Raw genomic sequence first — 18,562 nt, 5'->3', positions numbered from 1 at the left:
GCACATGCGATGAAGCTCTGACCCAGGATGGACTTAGGCTAGAATCTTCCCGGTAAGCGCACCTAGCGGTGCTATGCATATGATTAGAAATGGGCTAGTCCAAGTGTGAGAGTTAGCTGAGAAGAGGCTAGATAGAAATGGGCCAAGCAGTGTTTAAATGAATACAGTTTGTGTGTTGTTATTTTGGGACATAAGCTAGCCAGGCGGCCGGGGTGCTGGGGACGCAGCCCCGCCGCTCTTATTACTACTGTTGTGAGCAACCACCTGTGTGGTAGGGGGTGGAGTGTGTCTTCTGAAAGAGAATCCAGTGCTCTTAAGTGCTGGGTCATCTCTCCTGGACCTCCCTGGAGATTTTTTTAAAATTATTGGCTTTGAGATAGAGGCCTCAGAATCTGTATGTTTGATAAAGAGTTTGATAAAGATTTAAAGTAGCTATCTTCTAGGAAGTCTGAAAAGCAATGCTAACAGACATTCTCAAGCTTTGATGGGCAAACAAGTGGGCTGTTGTGTTAAAACTTAGAAAAATCAGTGGGACAGGAGTAGAACCTAGAAGCTGTTTCTAGCTTGCTTTGACATTCCAGAGACATGGGATTCTTGAGTATATTTGAACAGGGAGGTTCCTTAAACTCAAGGTGATTGCACTAACAATTATATGGAACATATCTTAAGGCTCTATTGGTGATGTCTCAGGGAGTGGGGAAGTGACTCAAGCAAAGCTGTCGATCTATAGATGGGATGATGTGGGATGCCCCCGTATGCTGTGAAGATGTTTATTAACATTGCCTAATAAAGAAGATGCTTTCACCTATGGCAGGGCAGAATAGAGTCATGTTGAAGGAGCGGCAGGGCTGTGTTCCGGCTGCCCTGGCTCCCACATGGCTAGCATTATCTGAAATAATTACACGGAAACTGTATTCTTTTAAACACTGCTTGGCCCATTATATCTAGCCTTTTCTCTCGGCTAACTCTCGCACCTGGACTAGCCCATTTCTAATAACGTGTGTAGCACTCCAAGGTGCAGTTACTGGGAAGATTCTAGCCTACGTCCATCCTGGGTCAGAGCTTCATCGAGTCTGGTCTGGAGACAAGAGGAATGGCGTCTTACCTCACTTCCTCTTCTTCCCAGCATTCCTTTCTGTTTACTCCACCTACCTATGTTCTAACCTATCAGGGCAGTTTCTTTATTAAGTGACCAATGACCTTCCTCCATCAGAGTCAGGCAGGGGAAACCTAAACTGAATGCAGGAAAAAAGAAGGTAGCATCAAGGAGACACCATGTAACTGCTGAACAAAAAGGATGACAAAACCTTACTGGATTAGTTTAAGATGTAAGAGCTAGCTAGGAATGTGGCCAAGCAGTGTTGTAATTAATATAGCTTCTGTGTGATTATTCGGGTCTGAGCGGTCAGGAAACTAAAGCACAATCTCTGATTATATAATGGTGACCACCATCTGGAGCATGGATCCACATAAGACCTAAAAAAGCTTTAAAAGGGGGGGGGGCTTCTAGACCCACAAAAATGGGAGCCAAGCACAGATTCTTGATAGCTGCATTTTTTATCAGATAGGTCTGTTTGCTGGCATCAAGCAGAGACACAGTTCCTTTAAGTGAAGGCTTCCTGACTCAATGTTATCAGCAAAAACAGTGCAGCTTCTTTGAGATATGGCTTTCTGGTTCATGCTGGCATCAGGAATAGCTCTGGCTCTTTCAGGAGGCCAAGCACTTGAATGGGGTTTGTGGGCAGCATGCTGCAAGTTACTTGGTGGTGGCATGGGCCAACCACTTCGGAGAGTTGGTATGGTAAACATGGCTCCCAGAGCTGGCAGTAAATGGACCTCTGCCATGTTGGAAAGCTGAGGAGAGTGAAACCAACAGCCAAAGTGGCTCCTCTGGCCTATGGCAGGTTAGAACAGAGCTAGGCAGGGAAAACTAAACAGAATGCAGGAAGAAAGAAAGCAGAGTCAGGCAGATGCCATGTAGCTGTTGAATGAGGATGCCAGAACCTTCCTGGTAAGCCACAATCTTGTGGCGATACACACTAATAGAAATGGATTAATTTAAGATATAAGAGCTAGCTAGAAATATGCCTTAGTCATTGGTCAAGCAATGATGTAATTAATATAGTTTTGTGTGATTATTCAGGTCTGGGCAGACAGAAAACTAAAGTATGGTCTCTGCTTACAATAGGGAATTGATTGTCTGCTCTTCTACCTTGAGTGTACATTAGAACACCTGAGGAAATAGACATGTTGGGCTGGTGATCCCTTGGTGTGGCCAGACAGTAAGTAGCATTTGACTCACTGAAGAGCTTATTAAATTTTTACAAATTTTCATCTCTACTCAGCTTCCTGAAGCAAAACAGGCAACCTTCCCATGAGGCTCATGTGGACACTAGAGTTTGACTGTTGGGCTGCCAGTATGTTCACTGTCTCTCATGAGTAGGTTAGTGGGTTTGTTTGCTTGCTTTTTTTGGAAGTGATTTCTTTGTCTCTTATATTTATCTAAGAAAGGGACTCATACACCCATTTCTATGCCATATGCTATAAAAAAGACAATTTATAATTTTTGAAAGCTATGCCCCCATCATCAGAGAGTCACTAAAAACAATGCCTTGGCCTCAGGAAAGGATGTAGTCCCAAGTGTGTTAGAGAAATACTATCACTTCAATTATTTAACTATAATTAACATTCTAAAATTAAAAAATGGGAGCTGTAGAGAAGGTTCAGTGGTTAAGAGTACTGGCTGCTCTTGCTAGAGGACCTGGGTTCAGTTCCCAGCATCCACATGGTAGCTGACATTAGTACAGTTCCAGGGATCTGATACCCATTTCTGGCTGCCATGAGTACCAGACATGCAAACTGGACACAAGTGTGTGTATGTACTCATAGACATAAAATTAAAATAAATACATATTTGAAAATCTCAAATATTACTGTATAGATAACACAGGGAGTTCTATCCCAGTGGTTACACTCAGAAAAAAAGCAAGACAGAGGAATTGAAAGCTTGGATCTCACAGATACAGATGGAGAAACAGAAAACAGTAAGATAATGCAGTGAATCCCATAGGTTGCCAGGAAAGGCTTTTCTGGGTGCCTGAGGAATATATACTTACTAATTGCAGTTATGTACGGTGCTATCTTTGGAAGTAATTGAAGGTCAGTCCCCAGTATGTTAGCACACTGGGAATACCACCCTTGGAAGGGATTAATGTTGTTCTCTTGGGAGTTGGTTTGTTCTCACAAGGGTGGCTTTTTATACAGAAAAAGAAGCCTGGCCCGAGTCTCTGGCTTCCCATATAGCTATATGATCTCTCTGCAAATGCTCCTACTGCCATGAGAGCCTCTGCCATGCAGCCCTAGCCAGCAGCTGAACAAATGAGACTGGCCAACTTTGGGCTTTTGGCTCCAGAACTGTGAACCAATAACCTCTTTTTATAAAGTACCTAGTACTAGGAACTTCCTAAAACCATAAAAGTTCCTAAAAGATGCACTAAGAGAGAATGTCTAAGGAGCTGGACTCTGATTGTGAGAGGTTTTTAAATATATAAATTAAAGGCTGTGACATAGTATGTTTATCTCTCTAGGGGTATTGTGAAGAACAGAAGGGTGTGGTGTTTTGAATAGCTATGGCACCCATAGACTCAGGGGTTTGAATACTTGGCCCATAGAGAGTGGCACTGTTCGAAGGCATGGCTCTTTATTGGAGTAAGTGTGGCTTTCTTGGAGGATGTGTGTCACTGTGGAAGCAGACTTTGAGGTCTTACCTGCTCAAGCTAGGCCTGAAGATTAAGGTGTAGAGCTCTCAGCTCCTTCTCCAGCACCATGTCTGCCTGCACACCTCCATGTCTCACCACGATGATAACAGACTAAACCTCTGGAACAGTAAGCCAGACCCAACTGTTTTCCTTTATAAGAGTTGCTGTGGTCATTGGTGTCTCTGCACAGCAATAGAAACCCAAACTAAGACAAAAGGCTAAGATCAGGACAATCTAAATCCAAGCTGCTCAGAGCAGAAAACTGGCAGGGCCAGCATGGAATAACAGTTTGTGAAACCGACTGGACAAGTGGTTTTTGTTTTTGTTGCTGCTGCTAGTTTTTTTTTTTTTGGTTCATTTTACCAAAGAGAGAAATAATTTAGGTAGAAACTTGGGATGTGATCAGAAAAAGATGGGGAACGCAGCATGGTTTGAGGGAAGAAAGGAACATTAAAGAGAATGGGAATGTGTGTGATTAAATTCTTGTTCATGTGTGTTGACATGGGTATCCATGCTATGTGTGAATAGGGAAATAAGCATGAAAAATAGTCTGTTTTGAACTAAAAGAGAATCGTGTTGGGGAATACTCGTCATTGCAGGGGCAATGGGCCGTATAAATGATGTTGGGAAGTAGACTTTGCACATAGCCACGTGGCACCGGCACCCCTCAAACCAGCGTCGACAGTGTGCGGAAGCTACACCGTGGTAGTGAGAGTGACGGAAGACAGAACACTATGAAGTGTAGATTCTTCTAGGCCAGTAGGGAAGGGAGCTGGGAAAAGGGGTTTCTGAAATTGGGGGTGATGGTTAGAGTGAGGTCGTAGAACACTTGGAGTCATGGGAGACGAGACCTCTTTCCTGGCAACATGGCGAGCATGGGTGTGTATGATGGTTAGGGGGCAAAACAAAATGGGAATAAGCTGGAGGATTTCTCCTCAAGACCAAACTAATTGTGCAGGGCAAAAAGGAAACGGGTAAACCAATCAACTCTCCAAAAGCACTCATAAAGGCACCTGAGTGATCGACCATCTGCAGTGTTTGGCATGTATATGTACATAGGTGAAAAAACGTAAAACGTATCCATCATCTTTCATGCTAAATTTTTATTCAATGTTATGCAACTGCATAAGTATAAATATTTGTTCAATATACAACAATTATGACATTCATGGGGGGATTTCTCGGAGAAAATAAGACTGCCAACACTTTATTGCACAGATCCTAACAAACCGAAGCTGGTAAATCTACAGCTGGGAGTCCTACCGAGGGGTACATCTCACAACCACATGGAGACTGACCAAAGAGAACACAGGAGTTCTACCAGCTGGCGGGGGAGATTCACAACAACAAACAGGTATCACATGTAAGCAACCTTAAGTACTCTTTACTCATCCAAAATGCAAAAACATATTTGGCAAAATGATAATACACTATACAAAATATACATAAAAATATCCTTTGTAAACAAGCCGCTAGTTGTGCTTAAAAGAAAACTGGACAGTTAGAAAGGAAAGGGCTGTAAACCGTGAACTACCTCCTGGACAGACCTGTCCTGTCCTGATGTCTGAGTAGAGAAGGATTGCGCGATTAGATCTGCCAACCAGATATGCATTATAAGTGTTGAGACCACTTTTGAGACCCATTTGAGTTCTTGTAAAAAATATTTGTTCTACAGTTTCACAATGTAGTGATTGGGGGGGGGGTGAGTTGTGTGGGGGTGGAGAGAAGGGTGAAGAGAACACTCCTTTTTCCTTTCCTTTCTCATCACCAACCGGCTTTGTAACAATGGTCAACCAAGCAGTCATTGATGCCATGCCTTTGTTTCTAGAGTGCTTACAACCTTACAAGGTTAGTTATAACCCAGAGTGTGCTCACATAAATGAGCTTATGATGGAAAGATACCAAGACACCCCCAAGGGGTCTGGTGCTAGATTCAATATTCATTTGTCGTTTTTTTTTTCTCTTACAGAACAAAGTCTTGCTATGTATCCCAAGCATCTTATAAAAACGTATCTGCATTGTGCCTTAGTATGTACTTCAGCGAGTGCCATCTTATAGTCCAAAACAAGCCATTAAAAAACTGCAACAACAGAAACAAATCAGAAAAACCCTCAGCACTAAAATGATCTGACAGACTCTACACATTTCATGGTATACAAAATTTAAATAAGGCTTAGCAAAAGTAAAAAGGATGGTCACATTCAAGCACCAAATAGCTCCAGTCTCTTTGTTACAAAATGCTGCTCTTTATTAATACAGTAATTTTTTGCATACAAATAAAGAGATCGTGTTATGAAATGCATGGAGCTACTCGATGCATCAGAAATGAATGTGAAACCCAGGAACTTGCTAAAAACAGCAAGCTTCATCTACAACATAAGGCCCCAGCTATGTATTAAAATGTATCTGATGTCCTGATTATTCTTTAATATATATGCTATGATGCCAAAATCCACCCCACCCCCTTTTCCTCAACAAAAGCAAATTTAAAACCTCTTCCAATGCCTAATGCCTATCACCCCACCTAAGTACTAGCAGGTTTGTGTGCAGGCAGTGAGTTTCTGTTTCCTAATGCGTATCACTCCACCTAAGTACTAGCGGATTGGTGTGCAGCCAGTGAGTTTCCCGTTTCCTCATGGGCACAGCTGGCGCAGCACCCACCATAACCATGTGCTTCTTGGACTCACAGCATGAAGGCCTGAGGGTAGGAGTTCAGAAAGGACAGGGAGAAGGAAGAAAGCTGACCCACAATGTGTTTCTAGTTCCTGTGGACCCTCGGGTGAAGGCCAGACACAGGACCCAGAGACCCGCAGTGTGTTTCTAGTCTCTGCATACCCTCAGGTGAAGACCAGACATAGGACCCAGAGATGGAGACAATTGCCTTTTTTGGGCCACTTGGACATGAAGGTCAAAAGGTCCCCTCCAAGGGCTGTCAAAGAGATGCCTGGCTCTACCTATCCTGGCCACTCCCTCCTAGGAGAGGGGTCCAAAAGCAGCAGCTCAGAAAATACAGGTAGCCAGATTCAGTATGATCGGAGATCCTGGTTAAATATACACACAAAAACTCACCATCTACTGTATTTAGGGCTTCCTTTCATCTTTAACTCTACTTATACAAATGGAGCCTTGAACTATCCTCAAACCACAGACCAAAACACATAGGTGGATGTGTACACACGCGAGCATGGGTAGGATTCTATTTTCACACACACCTAGCCCTGACCACTTTGCTTCACTACCACACGATGGTTAAGTGGTAAAAGACGTATCTTCACTTAGAAAAGCTTCGGTCAACAAGGCGGTCAGCAGCGAGGTACACACTCTACATCCCAAACCAAACACATTGCTAGGTATGTACAGAGAGACTTCCTCACCAGTACACTGCTGGAGAGGCAGGTTTTGTACAAACACTATCTGGCAACAGTTTTACCGGTTACGACTGGGAAGGCATCTGGAAGAAAGTTCCCTTTTTCTGTCTCTCCTCCTCTGTGAGCCCAGGAGCTCTGCTTGGAGGACATTCCCATACAATGCTGGTTTGTAAGGTGGCCAACAACCCAGTTACACGGATGCTCTGGCGGGGTCTCACAGCCCTGTAACCAAGGGCCCCGTGTTAGGAGGCCTTTTTGTGAGGACTGCTACGCAAGCTCTCCTTGCCCCTCCTCTGCCGCACCACGTAGTCCTTCTCCGAGGAAAGAGCTAGGGAGCGGTCCGTGCTTTGGGCTGGGGGTGCTCTGGTCACCTCCCTGCCCACATTCTGTTTCCTGGCTGGGGGAGGTTGGGTAAGCTCTCTCCCTCTGGGTTCCCCTGTGGCAGCAGTTACTGACAGTGCCCTGTCCCGGTGGCCGGCTGTGCTGGGCATCTGTGGGTCTGGGAGATGTGAATCCAGGGTGGAGTTGGAAAGGCGGAAGGAGGGCAGAGAGTCACTCTTTGTCATTTGGTTTCGGCCATCTCCCCCAGACTGGGATTTCCTATGGTCCCTGTTGCTGGGGGCTGAGGATTCTGAGGTACCCATGATAGCCTTGGCAGATGAGGGGCTGCTGGTGGCTGCAGTGACCTCTCGTGCTGCAGGCTGGGCCTCGGGAAAGCTGGCTGAATAGCTCAGAGATTTCTCTGGGGGGCCAGCTGAGCGGAGAGAACTCTGTGCAGTGGCAGAGGGTGACCGTTTCATACCGCTGGTCTTGCCGGTTTCAGCCAGTGGCTTCTGAGGACCAGGCCCTTTCCCCTTGGCCTCTGAGAAGCCCTTCCCCATGCCCACGGCTGGTCTCTCTGGGCCTTTGAGTCGGCTCTCACTATGGTGGGGAAAAGGGCTGGCCTCCAGCTTGTAGCCCTCTGGGGTTGGAACATAAAGTGCCTCTGTCCCTTTCTTCCCTTCCGACTTCCTGTCTCCAGGGGAAGCCTGCTGATATGGGCTTTTGTCTGTCTGTCTGCACAGAGTAGGGCAGTCTTTCACAGTGGATGGTTTGGGATGCTTTGGAGACAGGCTTTGCTTTTCACCAGGAGTGAGAAGTTTCTGGTCCACTGCTTCACTGAATGCTGGATGTCCTTGTCTGGGAGGATGCTTCTCCTGCATCTCCTGGGGACAGCCTCCATTGGTGGTTTTCAGTTTAGCATCTAGAGGACTCTCTTCCGTGTGGAGTGTGATAGTGACCCTACCTTCTCCCTGCCCAAACACATCGATTGCTTTGCCCTGGGTGGCCAGGATGGCAGGGAACATGTCCAGGGGACCCTTGCTTCCACCCTTCCCCTCTCTGCTGGAGCCACCGAGGGGTTGAGTGGCAGGCTCTTTGCCTTTTGCAGATGCAGCACTCAGTTTCTGTGAGGAGAGGGACCTGTCTGGATGCTTATACTTTGAAGGGCTGGGGTCAGGGCTAGGCCGGGACTTATGGCTACTATAGTCACTGTGCCCAGCACTGGAGGTGGCAGTGGTAGCAGTAGCGGTGGCAGTAGCTGATTGGGGAGTGTCTTGGAGGCTGGTGCTTGGCTCTGCGGCAGCGGATTTGGTCCCCAGCTCCTTGGTAAGAGTGTGGTTTGGTGAACTGCAATGCTGCCAAGCTGCCGGGTTGGACAGCTCTTTGGTGGTCAGGGGTTGTTGAGGGCCGTTGCCTCCGTGCCTCTGCAGGGCTTGTTCCTTCCTGTCGGGCTCTCTGGGAACCTGTTTCTGCAAAGAGGGGGTAGTGGAGGGCTTTTCACTCTTCTCGCTTTCAATTCCTGGTGGCTGAGGAGGGTGCCTGGTAGCAGGGACTTCGGGCTTGGCTTCTGTGCCTTTTCTTGCCTTGCCCACCTCCTTCTCACACAGAAGCCCAGCTGAGTACAAGGAGTCCTCCCTGGCCAGGGACTTCACCTCATCATGGCCATCTCTGGAGCTTGGTTTTGCACATGCCCGGGTTTTCTCTGCAGTCTGGGTCTGCATGCAGAAATCGGGATGGGTCCGTCCCCCAGGAGCACTGGCTTTACTCATCTCTGCAGGACACGGCTTCACACAGGGCTCTTTGTATACATCATCCTTTATGGTAGAACACTGACTTTTCACCTTCTCAGCTGCTTCCTTCGGACACGATTTCTCCTTGGAGGGGGTCACTTCTGGTGGCAGCGGGGCACGTATACCCAGCCTGGCTGAGTCAGCATTGTGCAGGGTCTGCCCCAGGTCAGGAACACTGGGATGGTCTTGGTGTTTGGTGGGACCACCATCTTTCTGCTGGAGGTGGCTCTCGGGGACAGTAGCTGTGCTCCTGGCCGCAGGATGAGTAGCCTTCCTGTCCTGCTTTGACTTTGATTCTATCCCAGGAGCTGCTAGTGATTCCTGGAGTCCCCGGCTTGGGGGTAGGAACCGAGGCTCCAGCAGGTATGATTTATTCACCTTTAAGCTGGCAGAGGAAGGCTCCCTCAGGCTGGTGGCGTTACTCTTTTTCCCGCTGCTACTGGGAAGAGCTGGTGACCCCGAGGTTCCCACACTGCCACTGGGATGGGATGGGCTGGGGCTCTGTGCAGGTTCTGGGGAAGGTAGCTCTGTTTTGGAAGCATGAGGTCCAGACAGGAGAGCAATGTCCAGCGTGCCCTCAATTGGCTTCAGGCATGAAACTGACCTGCCCTCCAGCTTATACTCGGAGGGGCTCTTCCTCACGGGGGATTCGGGAGCCACAAAACCTGGTTTCTCACCCCCATTTTCTACCCGGCCAGCTAAGGCTTTGAGAGGAACAAAGGAAACGGCGCTCATCTGAGATGTGTGGGTACTGTTGATGAATGCCCGGCTCTCGGAGGCTGGCATGGTCTCCTGCTGCCCAGCCATGGGCCGTACAGGGTTCCCTGGCAGGCATTCATGGGTGCTAGATGTCATCTTGGGTTTCAGGACGGCACAGTGACTATCATCTTTGTCGTCCAGTGACATTTTCTTTCGGAGGTAATCAATATTGGTCAGCTTGCTGTCCAGCTTCTCGTTTCGAAGGAGCTCTTTGGCCTGGGAGGCCTTCTCTATGTAGTCACCCTTTCCGGAAGTGGATCTGTCAGGGGTGTGGCACATACTCTCCTGGAGGATGCCAGAAGCCGAGGCCCGCTTAAAGTCACTTAGAGATTGGCCGTGCTCCCCAGGTGCAAGGCTGCACGCTGCCCCGTCTGAGGTCACCCCTTCGATGGCCCGCACGCTGGCCTGCTTGTGAAGGGTGTCCTTCAGCAGGCTGCCCACACAAGGAGATTCTGCCGCTGTGTTCTCAAAGTGACCCGACCTTTCCAGCCCCTTGGGGTACACTTTCTTCTCTCTTTCCTCCAGTCTGAAGAGAGCATAGCTTTCTGAGTCACCACCAAGGCTGTGAGGTTTCTGGTGGGATTCATGTTTTTCCTCTGGTTTCTTCACTATGACCTTGGCCTTTAGCTTGTCCCGGTCCAGGTCATCCACAGACTCTTGCCTGCCCAGCTTCCGGGACACAGGCCGCTTCAGACAGCCTTGTTCCACAGGCCTGGCCCGACTGAGGGAAGGCGCGTCACACACGTTCTCCTCCAGGCTCTGCAGCGTCACCTCCCGCTGGCACTGCTCCCTCTGCACCTCTTCCTGCGTCACCTCCAGGCTGTGCTTGCGGGAGCACAGGTGCTTCTTGTCACTGCCATAGGAGGGTGACAACTTCTCCTCAGACTGTACCCGCTTCAGCAGTGGGGAGCGGGGCGGCTCTGCACTCTTGGGCCTCACGATGTGTCTGACGATGGTTGGGGGAGAGTGCATCTTGCTGGGAAAGGCCTGAGTGATCTTGGCATTGCCCAGTGAGTGTCCCAGCAGTGGAGATGGTGACCGCTGAGGGGAGGTAGGCTGGGGAGTTGGAGAGGGTGTTCTGGCCAGGGGGGAGAGCGGGATGCTCCCAGCTGACTTTCGCCTTCCAGAGCGGTATCGCTGCCCACTGAGTTTGGGGGCCAGGCCGTGGAGTGTACTGGGCCGGATGTGCCCGGAGCCTGCTGGAGAATTGGGGGCACTTGAACTTGGTGAGCTGCTCTGGGAGGAGTTGGTACCTGGGTGTGGAAAACATAGGACTGTGAGCAACCAGGTATCTTTCTTTTTCTTCCTATACTTCTGTCTCAGAAGTTCAGGGAAGGCTTCTCACCTAAGCCTCCCCAGAGTCCTCTTACCCTCTCTATTCTAAAAGTCAGAATGATCCCCCATCGTGTGCGCTCTGAATGCTGTCACATGCCAATTCGGCCTGTTTTCCTCATCCTTGCCTGGTTTATGCCTTCCAGGACCTTTCCACTCTCTTGGGCCATCTAGGCTGGATCTACTCACCTGACGGGAAATCAGGAGTAGAGCGGTAGCTGGGTGTTGGAGACCGTGGCGATAAGCTGTGGGTGGGGGATCCGGGGAGGCTCTCTCCAGATGACAGGGATCGGTTCAAGCAGGAGAAACTTCGACTGGTGTGGAGCAAAGGAGAAGGCTGCTTGGCTAGCTTCTTGAAGAGCGATCTCCTCCTGAGTAGAGACAGGAGCACGTGATCAGAACCTACTTTCAACAACAATCCTCACGATGGTTACAGTGGTTTCACCACTGCCACACAGTGACATGACAGCTGACCTACAAACCAATAGCACGCCACCTCTGTGCTGACAGCTTCCTCACAGCTTAGGCTCTCTTCATGATCCAAACAGCAAGAAACAGTAGGGCAAGGAAGTTATAAAGTATTAAAACCCTTTTCACCTGTGAGTACATTCATGCCTTGTCTATATTGGCATGACTTAATCAAGATGAGTTTTCTTCCAATGACTGTTGTCTTGGTTAGAGGCTTACATTAAGGTGGGAGGTTTTGGGCAGAGGTTTTTGTTCATGAAGGACTGTTTGCTGTGCTTGTTCCACTGTGGGCTTGTAAATATGCCCGACACAATGTCTGCTGTGTCTTTTACATGGAAAACAGGGAGCGAGGTGAAGCCGAGGCTGGCTTATCAGTGGGCAATAATGCAAAGGAGCATTCAGTGTGAAAAGGGGTCATTATAGAAAAGTGTACGAATGCACAGCTTATCAGTGCAGTAACCGTCCACAGCTCTTTTACCAAAAAGGCCCAGGACATCCCTGGTAGTTGTCATAATGCTAACCATTAAAACATTTTTCCTATATAACCTGAAGGAAATGAAAATACAAAGGCACCCCCCACCCAAAAATACCCAGAGTGATCCTAGAACTTGTCTAAGAGGAAAATAAATATATTTGGGATAAAATGACATATGAGGGTCTAGGGAGATGGCTCAGCAGTTAAGAGCACTGGTTGCTCTTCCAGAGGACCCAGGTTTGAGTCTCAGCACCCACATGATGGGTCATGAATATCTCTAACTTCAGTTCCAGGGAATCTGACACCTCCTGGCCTCTGTGGGCACCAGGCCAGCACATGGTGCATAGACACGCATGCAAGCAAAACACCTGCACACATAAAAAGTCAGGGAGCTCTATAAACTTGTGAAGAAGCACCCCATTTTCTTCTGACTACAGAAGGACCACTTTTTACTCCTACCTGTTTAGCGTATATGTCTCTTCATAGCGTATAAAACTCTCTGTAGTGTATAGTATATAACTGTGGAATATACATCTCTTCACAGCGTATTTAACTCTCTGTAGCATATATAACTCTCGTAGTGTTTATATCTCTTCATGGAGTATATAACTCTCTGTAGCTTATTTAATTCTTTGTAGTGTAAATAACTCTCTGTAGTGTGTATGACTATAGCATATATAACCCTCTATAGAGTATATAACTATAACTCATGTGCTTACATGGTTATTTTAGTTTTTCTAGGCTAGTCTTGGGGCTTATCTATTAATATGCAACCATGAAAACTGAGAAGCTAACTTAGAAAGTGTAGGCCTGCAATCCCAGTGCATTGAAAGGCTGAGGCAGGAGGATCTCAAGTTCAAGACCTGTCTAGGCTTGTGCAATGAGTATCAACAAAGCTACTGAGTGAACTTAAGACCAGCCTGGGACCCTGAGACTTTGTCTCAAAACAAAACAATGAGAAAGGGCAAAAAGAAGGTTGAGGATGTTGCTCAGTGGTAGAGCACTTGCTTATGTGCATGAAGCCTAGGCCCAATCCCCAGTGCTTAAACAAAAGACCCCCAAAACATCACCATAGAACTCAAGTTAAACTTAGAAAGTCACCTTCTACCTTCTGACACCACATGTTGTTTCTCTCCTACTGGTCCTAAGATATCTAAAGCCGAAATATCCCACTCCCCACCAAGCCCCAAGCTGATGACTTAAAGGACTCCTGCCCCATTTGTTCTCTGCCTCATCTGGACTCTATACTGTTTTCTTGCATACACAACTGTTTTTACTGAAGCTAATAAAACACTATTATTATATCACTTCTCTTAAAATCCTATCCAAACGTCTTAGCATGAGGCTCCCAGAGTCAAGTGAACACAGGAACATGACTACGGTAGCTCAAAGGAACCATACCTGACTGGAAAGAACCGCCCCTTCTGAGCACACAGACTCGCAAATGCTTTAGTAGGTACAGAGAACGTCCCATGCTTCCCTGTCTGCCACTTGGCGTCACCTCATTAGATCTCAGTCAAAGTGCTATTATTTCCAGACTTATTTGAAAGGTTTAAAGATGCAGTTATTTGCCAGGCGGTGGTGGCTCACGCCTTTAATCCCAGCACTTGGGAGGCAGAGGCAGGCGGATCTCTGCGAGTTCGAGACCAGCCTGGTCTACAAGAGCTAGTTCCAGGACAGGCTCCAAAACCACAGAGAAACCCTGTCTCGAAAAAACAAACAAAAAACAACAAAAAAAAAAAACAAAAAGATGCAGTTATTTTGTGATATGTGACATTAAAAGATTTTCTTAATCACACACAAGACGTTTTAACTGCAGATTTCATGTGGAAAATTGCCTGTTGGTCAAGTGTATCAAAAACTAGCTCTCCTGAAATGATGTCTAAAGACTTAATCAATGACCAAACAAAGGGAAAGGGAAATCCAGTGTGGTGAGATGGCTCAGCAGGTAGAAGGTGCAAGCAGGACCACATGACTACCTGCCAATCTCTTGACTGGCTCCCAAAACGTGCCCTCTGATGCACTGTGGCATGTGTGTAACAGAAGACAATAAATATATATATTTTTTAAAAAGTTGATTTTCAACTTAACTACACCTAGAACTTAAACCCCAAAATAGAGGGTACAACTGTGAGGGATTTTTTTTCAATTTTTGCTTAATTTGAATCCACTTCTAATCTGGATCTTTGAGTTGGGAAAATAGGCCTTTAATCTGGGCCACACCTCCTGCTGGAAGCCTGTAGAAGGACATGGAAGAAGGAAGCATTTGCTCTTTGCCTGCTTGCCCTAGCCTTGCTAGCAAGTCTATTCCTTCACTGGTATTAGAGCCCAGTCCTTTGGGATTCCAGCATAAACTAAAGACCAGGTGATCCAGCCTTGTAGACTGAACAACCACTTAAGTCCTGGACTTCACAGCCAGCCATTATTGGATTAGGTGGACTGCAGCCTTTAAGACATTCTAATAAACCCCCTTTGTATTACAGAGAGAAGTTCATTCTGTAAATTGTGTAATCCTGGAGTCTAGAGAACACTAACTAATCCAACCAGGAAAGGACTATACATGGTGTCTGTACATGCTAAAGAACAATAGCAATCTTTTTACAGTGAGAGCAAGTAACTCTTTCTGCTATACATGTAATGCATTGAACCTTAATGTCTACTGTGAACTGTGGTATAACATTTCTCATAGAGAAATGCACCTTTCTCAAATATACTTGCTAAGGAATGCATTTTATCCAAAGGCTATCAACCTGTCAAGAAGGCTGACTCAACTTACCTTTCTAGACTTTCCTTCTTCTTAGACTTCTTGCTCCTTCTCACCATCCGGCTCTTATAACTGTTTCTTCTGGCGGGTCCTGTTTTGATTGATGTGTTTTCAAACGGGGTAGTGGTGATTGACACTTTATTCCCACTCTATAAAGGAGATGGGGCGGTGTTAAAAAGCAGCTCTGTGAAGAAGATCAGAACTAAGATTCAAAGACGAGTAACAAAGGAGGTGCACTGTGGAAGGGGCTAAACAACGGCACAGTCAACCAAGTCCTGACAACCCAGATGGGTGGAAGGCAAAGGAACACCTCCCTTTAGTGAGCGTGCGGTGGGTGGGAGCCTACACATTCCACATATTTGAGTCAAAGCCAAGCTCCAAATATTAGCAGGATGCTTGCCCTACAAAGGCTTCTCATACACTCTACTAGCTACCAGAAGAGCCCGCCATCTTCTAGATCTCAGCAGGGGAGTAAATGAGAGTTTGCAAAGCTTTTAACACCGAGTGTGACACATGGAAAGGGCTCTATAAATAACAGCCATCTTCATCCATATGTATTAAATACAAATGTGCCCAGGAGCTGTCTGGTCTTGCTTGATATATTTCCTTTCTTTCTCCATTTCATGTTTTTCTTTGACCTAGAAACCACAGGGTGACAAAACCGAATGAGACTTTTATTTGTAATGATGTTAGAAGGTTCCTTTCTTATTGTCATAAAACCTGTCAGCTTGCAGAGCCAGGAAGTGTGTGTCAGCCATGGGGAAAGCTCTCTTTAATCAGGTCAGGCACAGAGACATAATTCCTGGTGGGTTTCTAGGTCCTTTCACTCCATCTTGGGATGGGGCTTGCTAGGCAGGCTCTAGTGACGAAGGAGTCAGCGGCCAGGCATGGGGATGCCAGGTCGGGTGGGCAGACACTCTGGCTCCTACAATTGCTCCATGAACGTCGTAACATCCAGGTGATAAATGCATCATTTCAAAGTCAGAGGTGGCTCTGATAAACTTCAAAGGACAAGCAAGAACAAGGGCTTTGAAAAAGGCCCTTGCTAGGAAGACTCCCGGATGCTAAATTCTAAGCCATACCAAAGCATGGGAAGACAAGTGCTGTGGGAACAGGAGCATGGGAAAGCAAATCTCTGCTTCACTGATAATCTACAGTCTTTCTCCTTGATTGGGAAATACCCCATGCTATCATAAGAAGAAAATGGTAGAGCAAAATTAAAAGGAAGGAAAAAAAATCACTGGAATTTCCACTCAGCTACCACTGGTAATATTTCGATCTATTTCCTGCTGGGTTTTAATTGTTTTTGAGGAGGAAGGGTGAAAATCAGACCTAGGGCCTCGGTGCATGCCAAACAAGCACTCTGCCATTAAACTACAAAGCTACATCATACCAGGCCCATACTAGTCTTTCTTTGGGCATGTATAAATATACGCACATCTTACAAACTATTTTAATGTAATATTTGCAACTTTCCATTTTCCATTCACAGGTCTGAAAAACGATCATTAAATGTTCTTGAAGGGCATGTCTGTATTGGTTGCCTACTAATATCTCCCATTGTTACTCTTTCCTGGTTTTTAGTTCGATGAGCTGATGGTCCATTAGTTATTTATTAGGACAGTGGTTCTCAACCTTCCTAATGCTGCAACCCTTTAATACAGTTCCTCATGTTGTGGTGACCCCCAACCATCATTTTTTTCCACTGCTACTTGATAACTGTAATTTTACTACTGTCATGAATCATAATGGAAGCATCTGATCTGTGAGGCTGTGAAAGGGACAGTTGACCCTGGGAATCACGACCCACAGGTCGAGAACTCCTGCTTTACAGACCACTTTGTTGGTTTATCTCTAGTTTAGAACTTTAGAAAAGATGGTGTTTTATTATTGCCCTCTGAGTTCTAATCTCACACCTAATAGATTTGCAGAAAACATTTTAGGCAGATGGAGTTTGAATTCCTGCAGCAAGATAAGTTATATGTCTTACATGCGAAGGTACAACTTTTAAAAGTTTACTTTTACTTTAAAATGGTAGAGATTGACCTTGTGGTTTTTCAGTGGAAAATTTACCAATGAAGACTTTTGGAAGAAGGTCTTCCCATGATGGGTGAAAGGGGCAGCAAAGCAGCTTGGGTACATCTCTCCATGGTGTTGTGATCACCAGGAATGTCTTACCCCATGAGCCACTGGACCTGTATTCAAGTGCATTTCCGCAGAGTTATACTATAGTGCAGGCTAGCCCAGAATTCACAGGGTAGCCCAAGTTGGCCTCAAACTTGTGGTAGTCTTTCCTCTTCAGCCTCCAGGGGGCCGGGACTTTTCTATCTTTGTAAGAGGCGAACAATGCCACCTGGTGCTTTAAAAACACAATTTAGTATTTAAGCCACTGCCACATATAATCTTTATAACCAAGATCTAAGGGTCGCATGAGGTGATAGGTCTGTCATCCTTGGCTCAAAGATAACAAGAGTTATTCTTATTCTTAGAGTCATAGTGGTGAGTGGGACAGTAAAGTCCGGCCACTCTGTCCCTCATCCCCCAGTGCTCTTCCTTTCCACCCTGCTCCATGTGGGCAGCAGGTGCTTGGTCCCCCTCTACCTCTCTAGTGCCTGGCATAGAACATGGCCTGTGTTCATCACAGTGGTGGTCAGCAGAAGTCACATGACTTGTGGGGCATGCTTAGAGTATGGATCACTGAGAAATGGAGACATAGGCAGGATAAAATAGTAGAAGATAAATATAGTACAAATCACGAATGTTTCTCATTAGAAAACAGTGAGGAACAGGGTTTGCTGACTCAGCACACTGCAAGGCTCTGAGTAAAAGCCTCCTTCGACAAAAACTAGACCTACGTCTTCTTCTTCCACACACGACTTTTCAAAAAGCAGTGCATTTGGCTGATGTGCATGCACCAAAGACAGCCCCTCTAATAAGAAATTTACAGCGTGCAAATATTAGTCAAAACATCAGGAGGCATGGTAAAAGTAAAACAGATCGGGTGCTATTTGTGAAGTCTGCCACCTGGTGGATGCACCTAGCGACAGCAGCAGCTCTCGAGCCACAGAAACGTGATAAATGAGGGACCTCTTAAAGAGACAGTGAACAAAGGCTGTTTGAAAAACAATAGCAAAAGCAACAAAGCAGGCAGACTGTTAGATGCCCAGTTGCTTCACTGTTTCTTGAAACTGTTTTTGGAATTCGTGCACAGTAGGGGAGAAATGATTTGAAGCTGGCTGAACTGAGCACAAGAGCTGAAGACAGGTTAGCCTTGGTCAGTTTAGTAGCTGGCCTTAGGAAAGTCACGGTGGACCTCTCTTTCTGTTTGATGGTCTCGGTAAGGCTCAACTGGGGGACAGGATCTTCCTGCATCTTTTGGGGGCCCTGCTTCTCCTCCTCCATCCTAGCTCCAACCTGCTTGCATATCTTACCCCTGCGTGAGCCAAGACATCAACCCACTAGGCTCAGGGCGTACTTGGTAAGACTCGAGACCCACCCATCCACTTCGCATCTGTGCTTCTACTCAC

General features: G+C 46.5%; 1 protein-coding gene across 10 annotated transcripts in view; it reads right to left on the bottom strand.

Moving 5' to 3' along the window:
• Positions 1-4,844: 4,844 nt before the first annotated feature.
• Mast4 (microtubule associated serine/threonine kinase family member 4) overlaps positions 4,845-18,562 on the bottom strand; it is a 582,086-nt gene continuing 568,368 nt past the window's right edge. For all 10 annotated transcript variants that reach the window (XM_075976161.1, XM_075976162.1, XM_075976163.1 and 7 more), the window contains 3 exons: positions 15,048-15,184; positions 11,518-11,699; positions 4,845-11,249 (listed from right to left, as the gene is read on the bottom strand). In XM_075976161.1, the coding sequence (XP_075832276.1) occupies positions 7,369-11,249; positions 11,518-11,699; positions 15,048-15,184 (4,200 nt within the window). In that variant the 3' untranslated portion in view covers positions 4,845-7,368. The remainder of the gene's footprint in view (positions 11,250-11,517; positions 11,700-15,047; positions 15,185-18,562) is intronic.

The sequence above is a fragment of the Microtus pennsylvanicus genome, chromosome 6 (assembly GCF_037038515.1).
Source record: "Microtus pennsylvanicus isolate mMicPen1 chromosome 6, mMicPen1.hap1, whole genome shotgun sequence".
Classification (NCBI taxonomy): domain Eukaryota; kingdom Metazoa; phylum Chordata; class Mammalia; order Rodentia; family Cricetidae; genus Microtus; species Microtus pennsylvanicus.
Note: the sequence above shows the minus strand (reverse complement) of the source record. Positions and strands in the feature narration are given on the sequence as shown.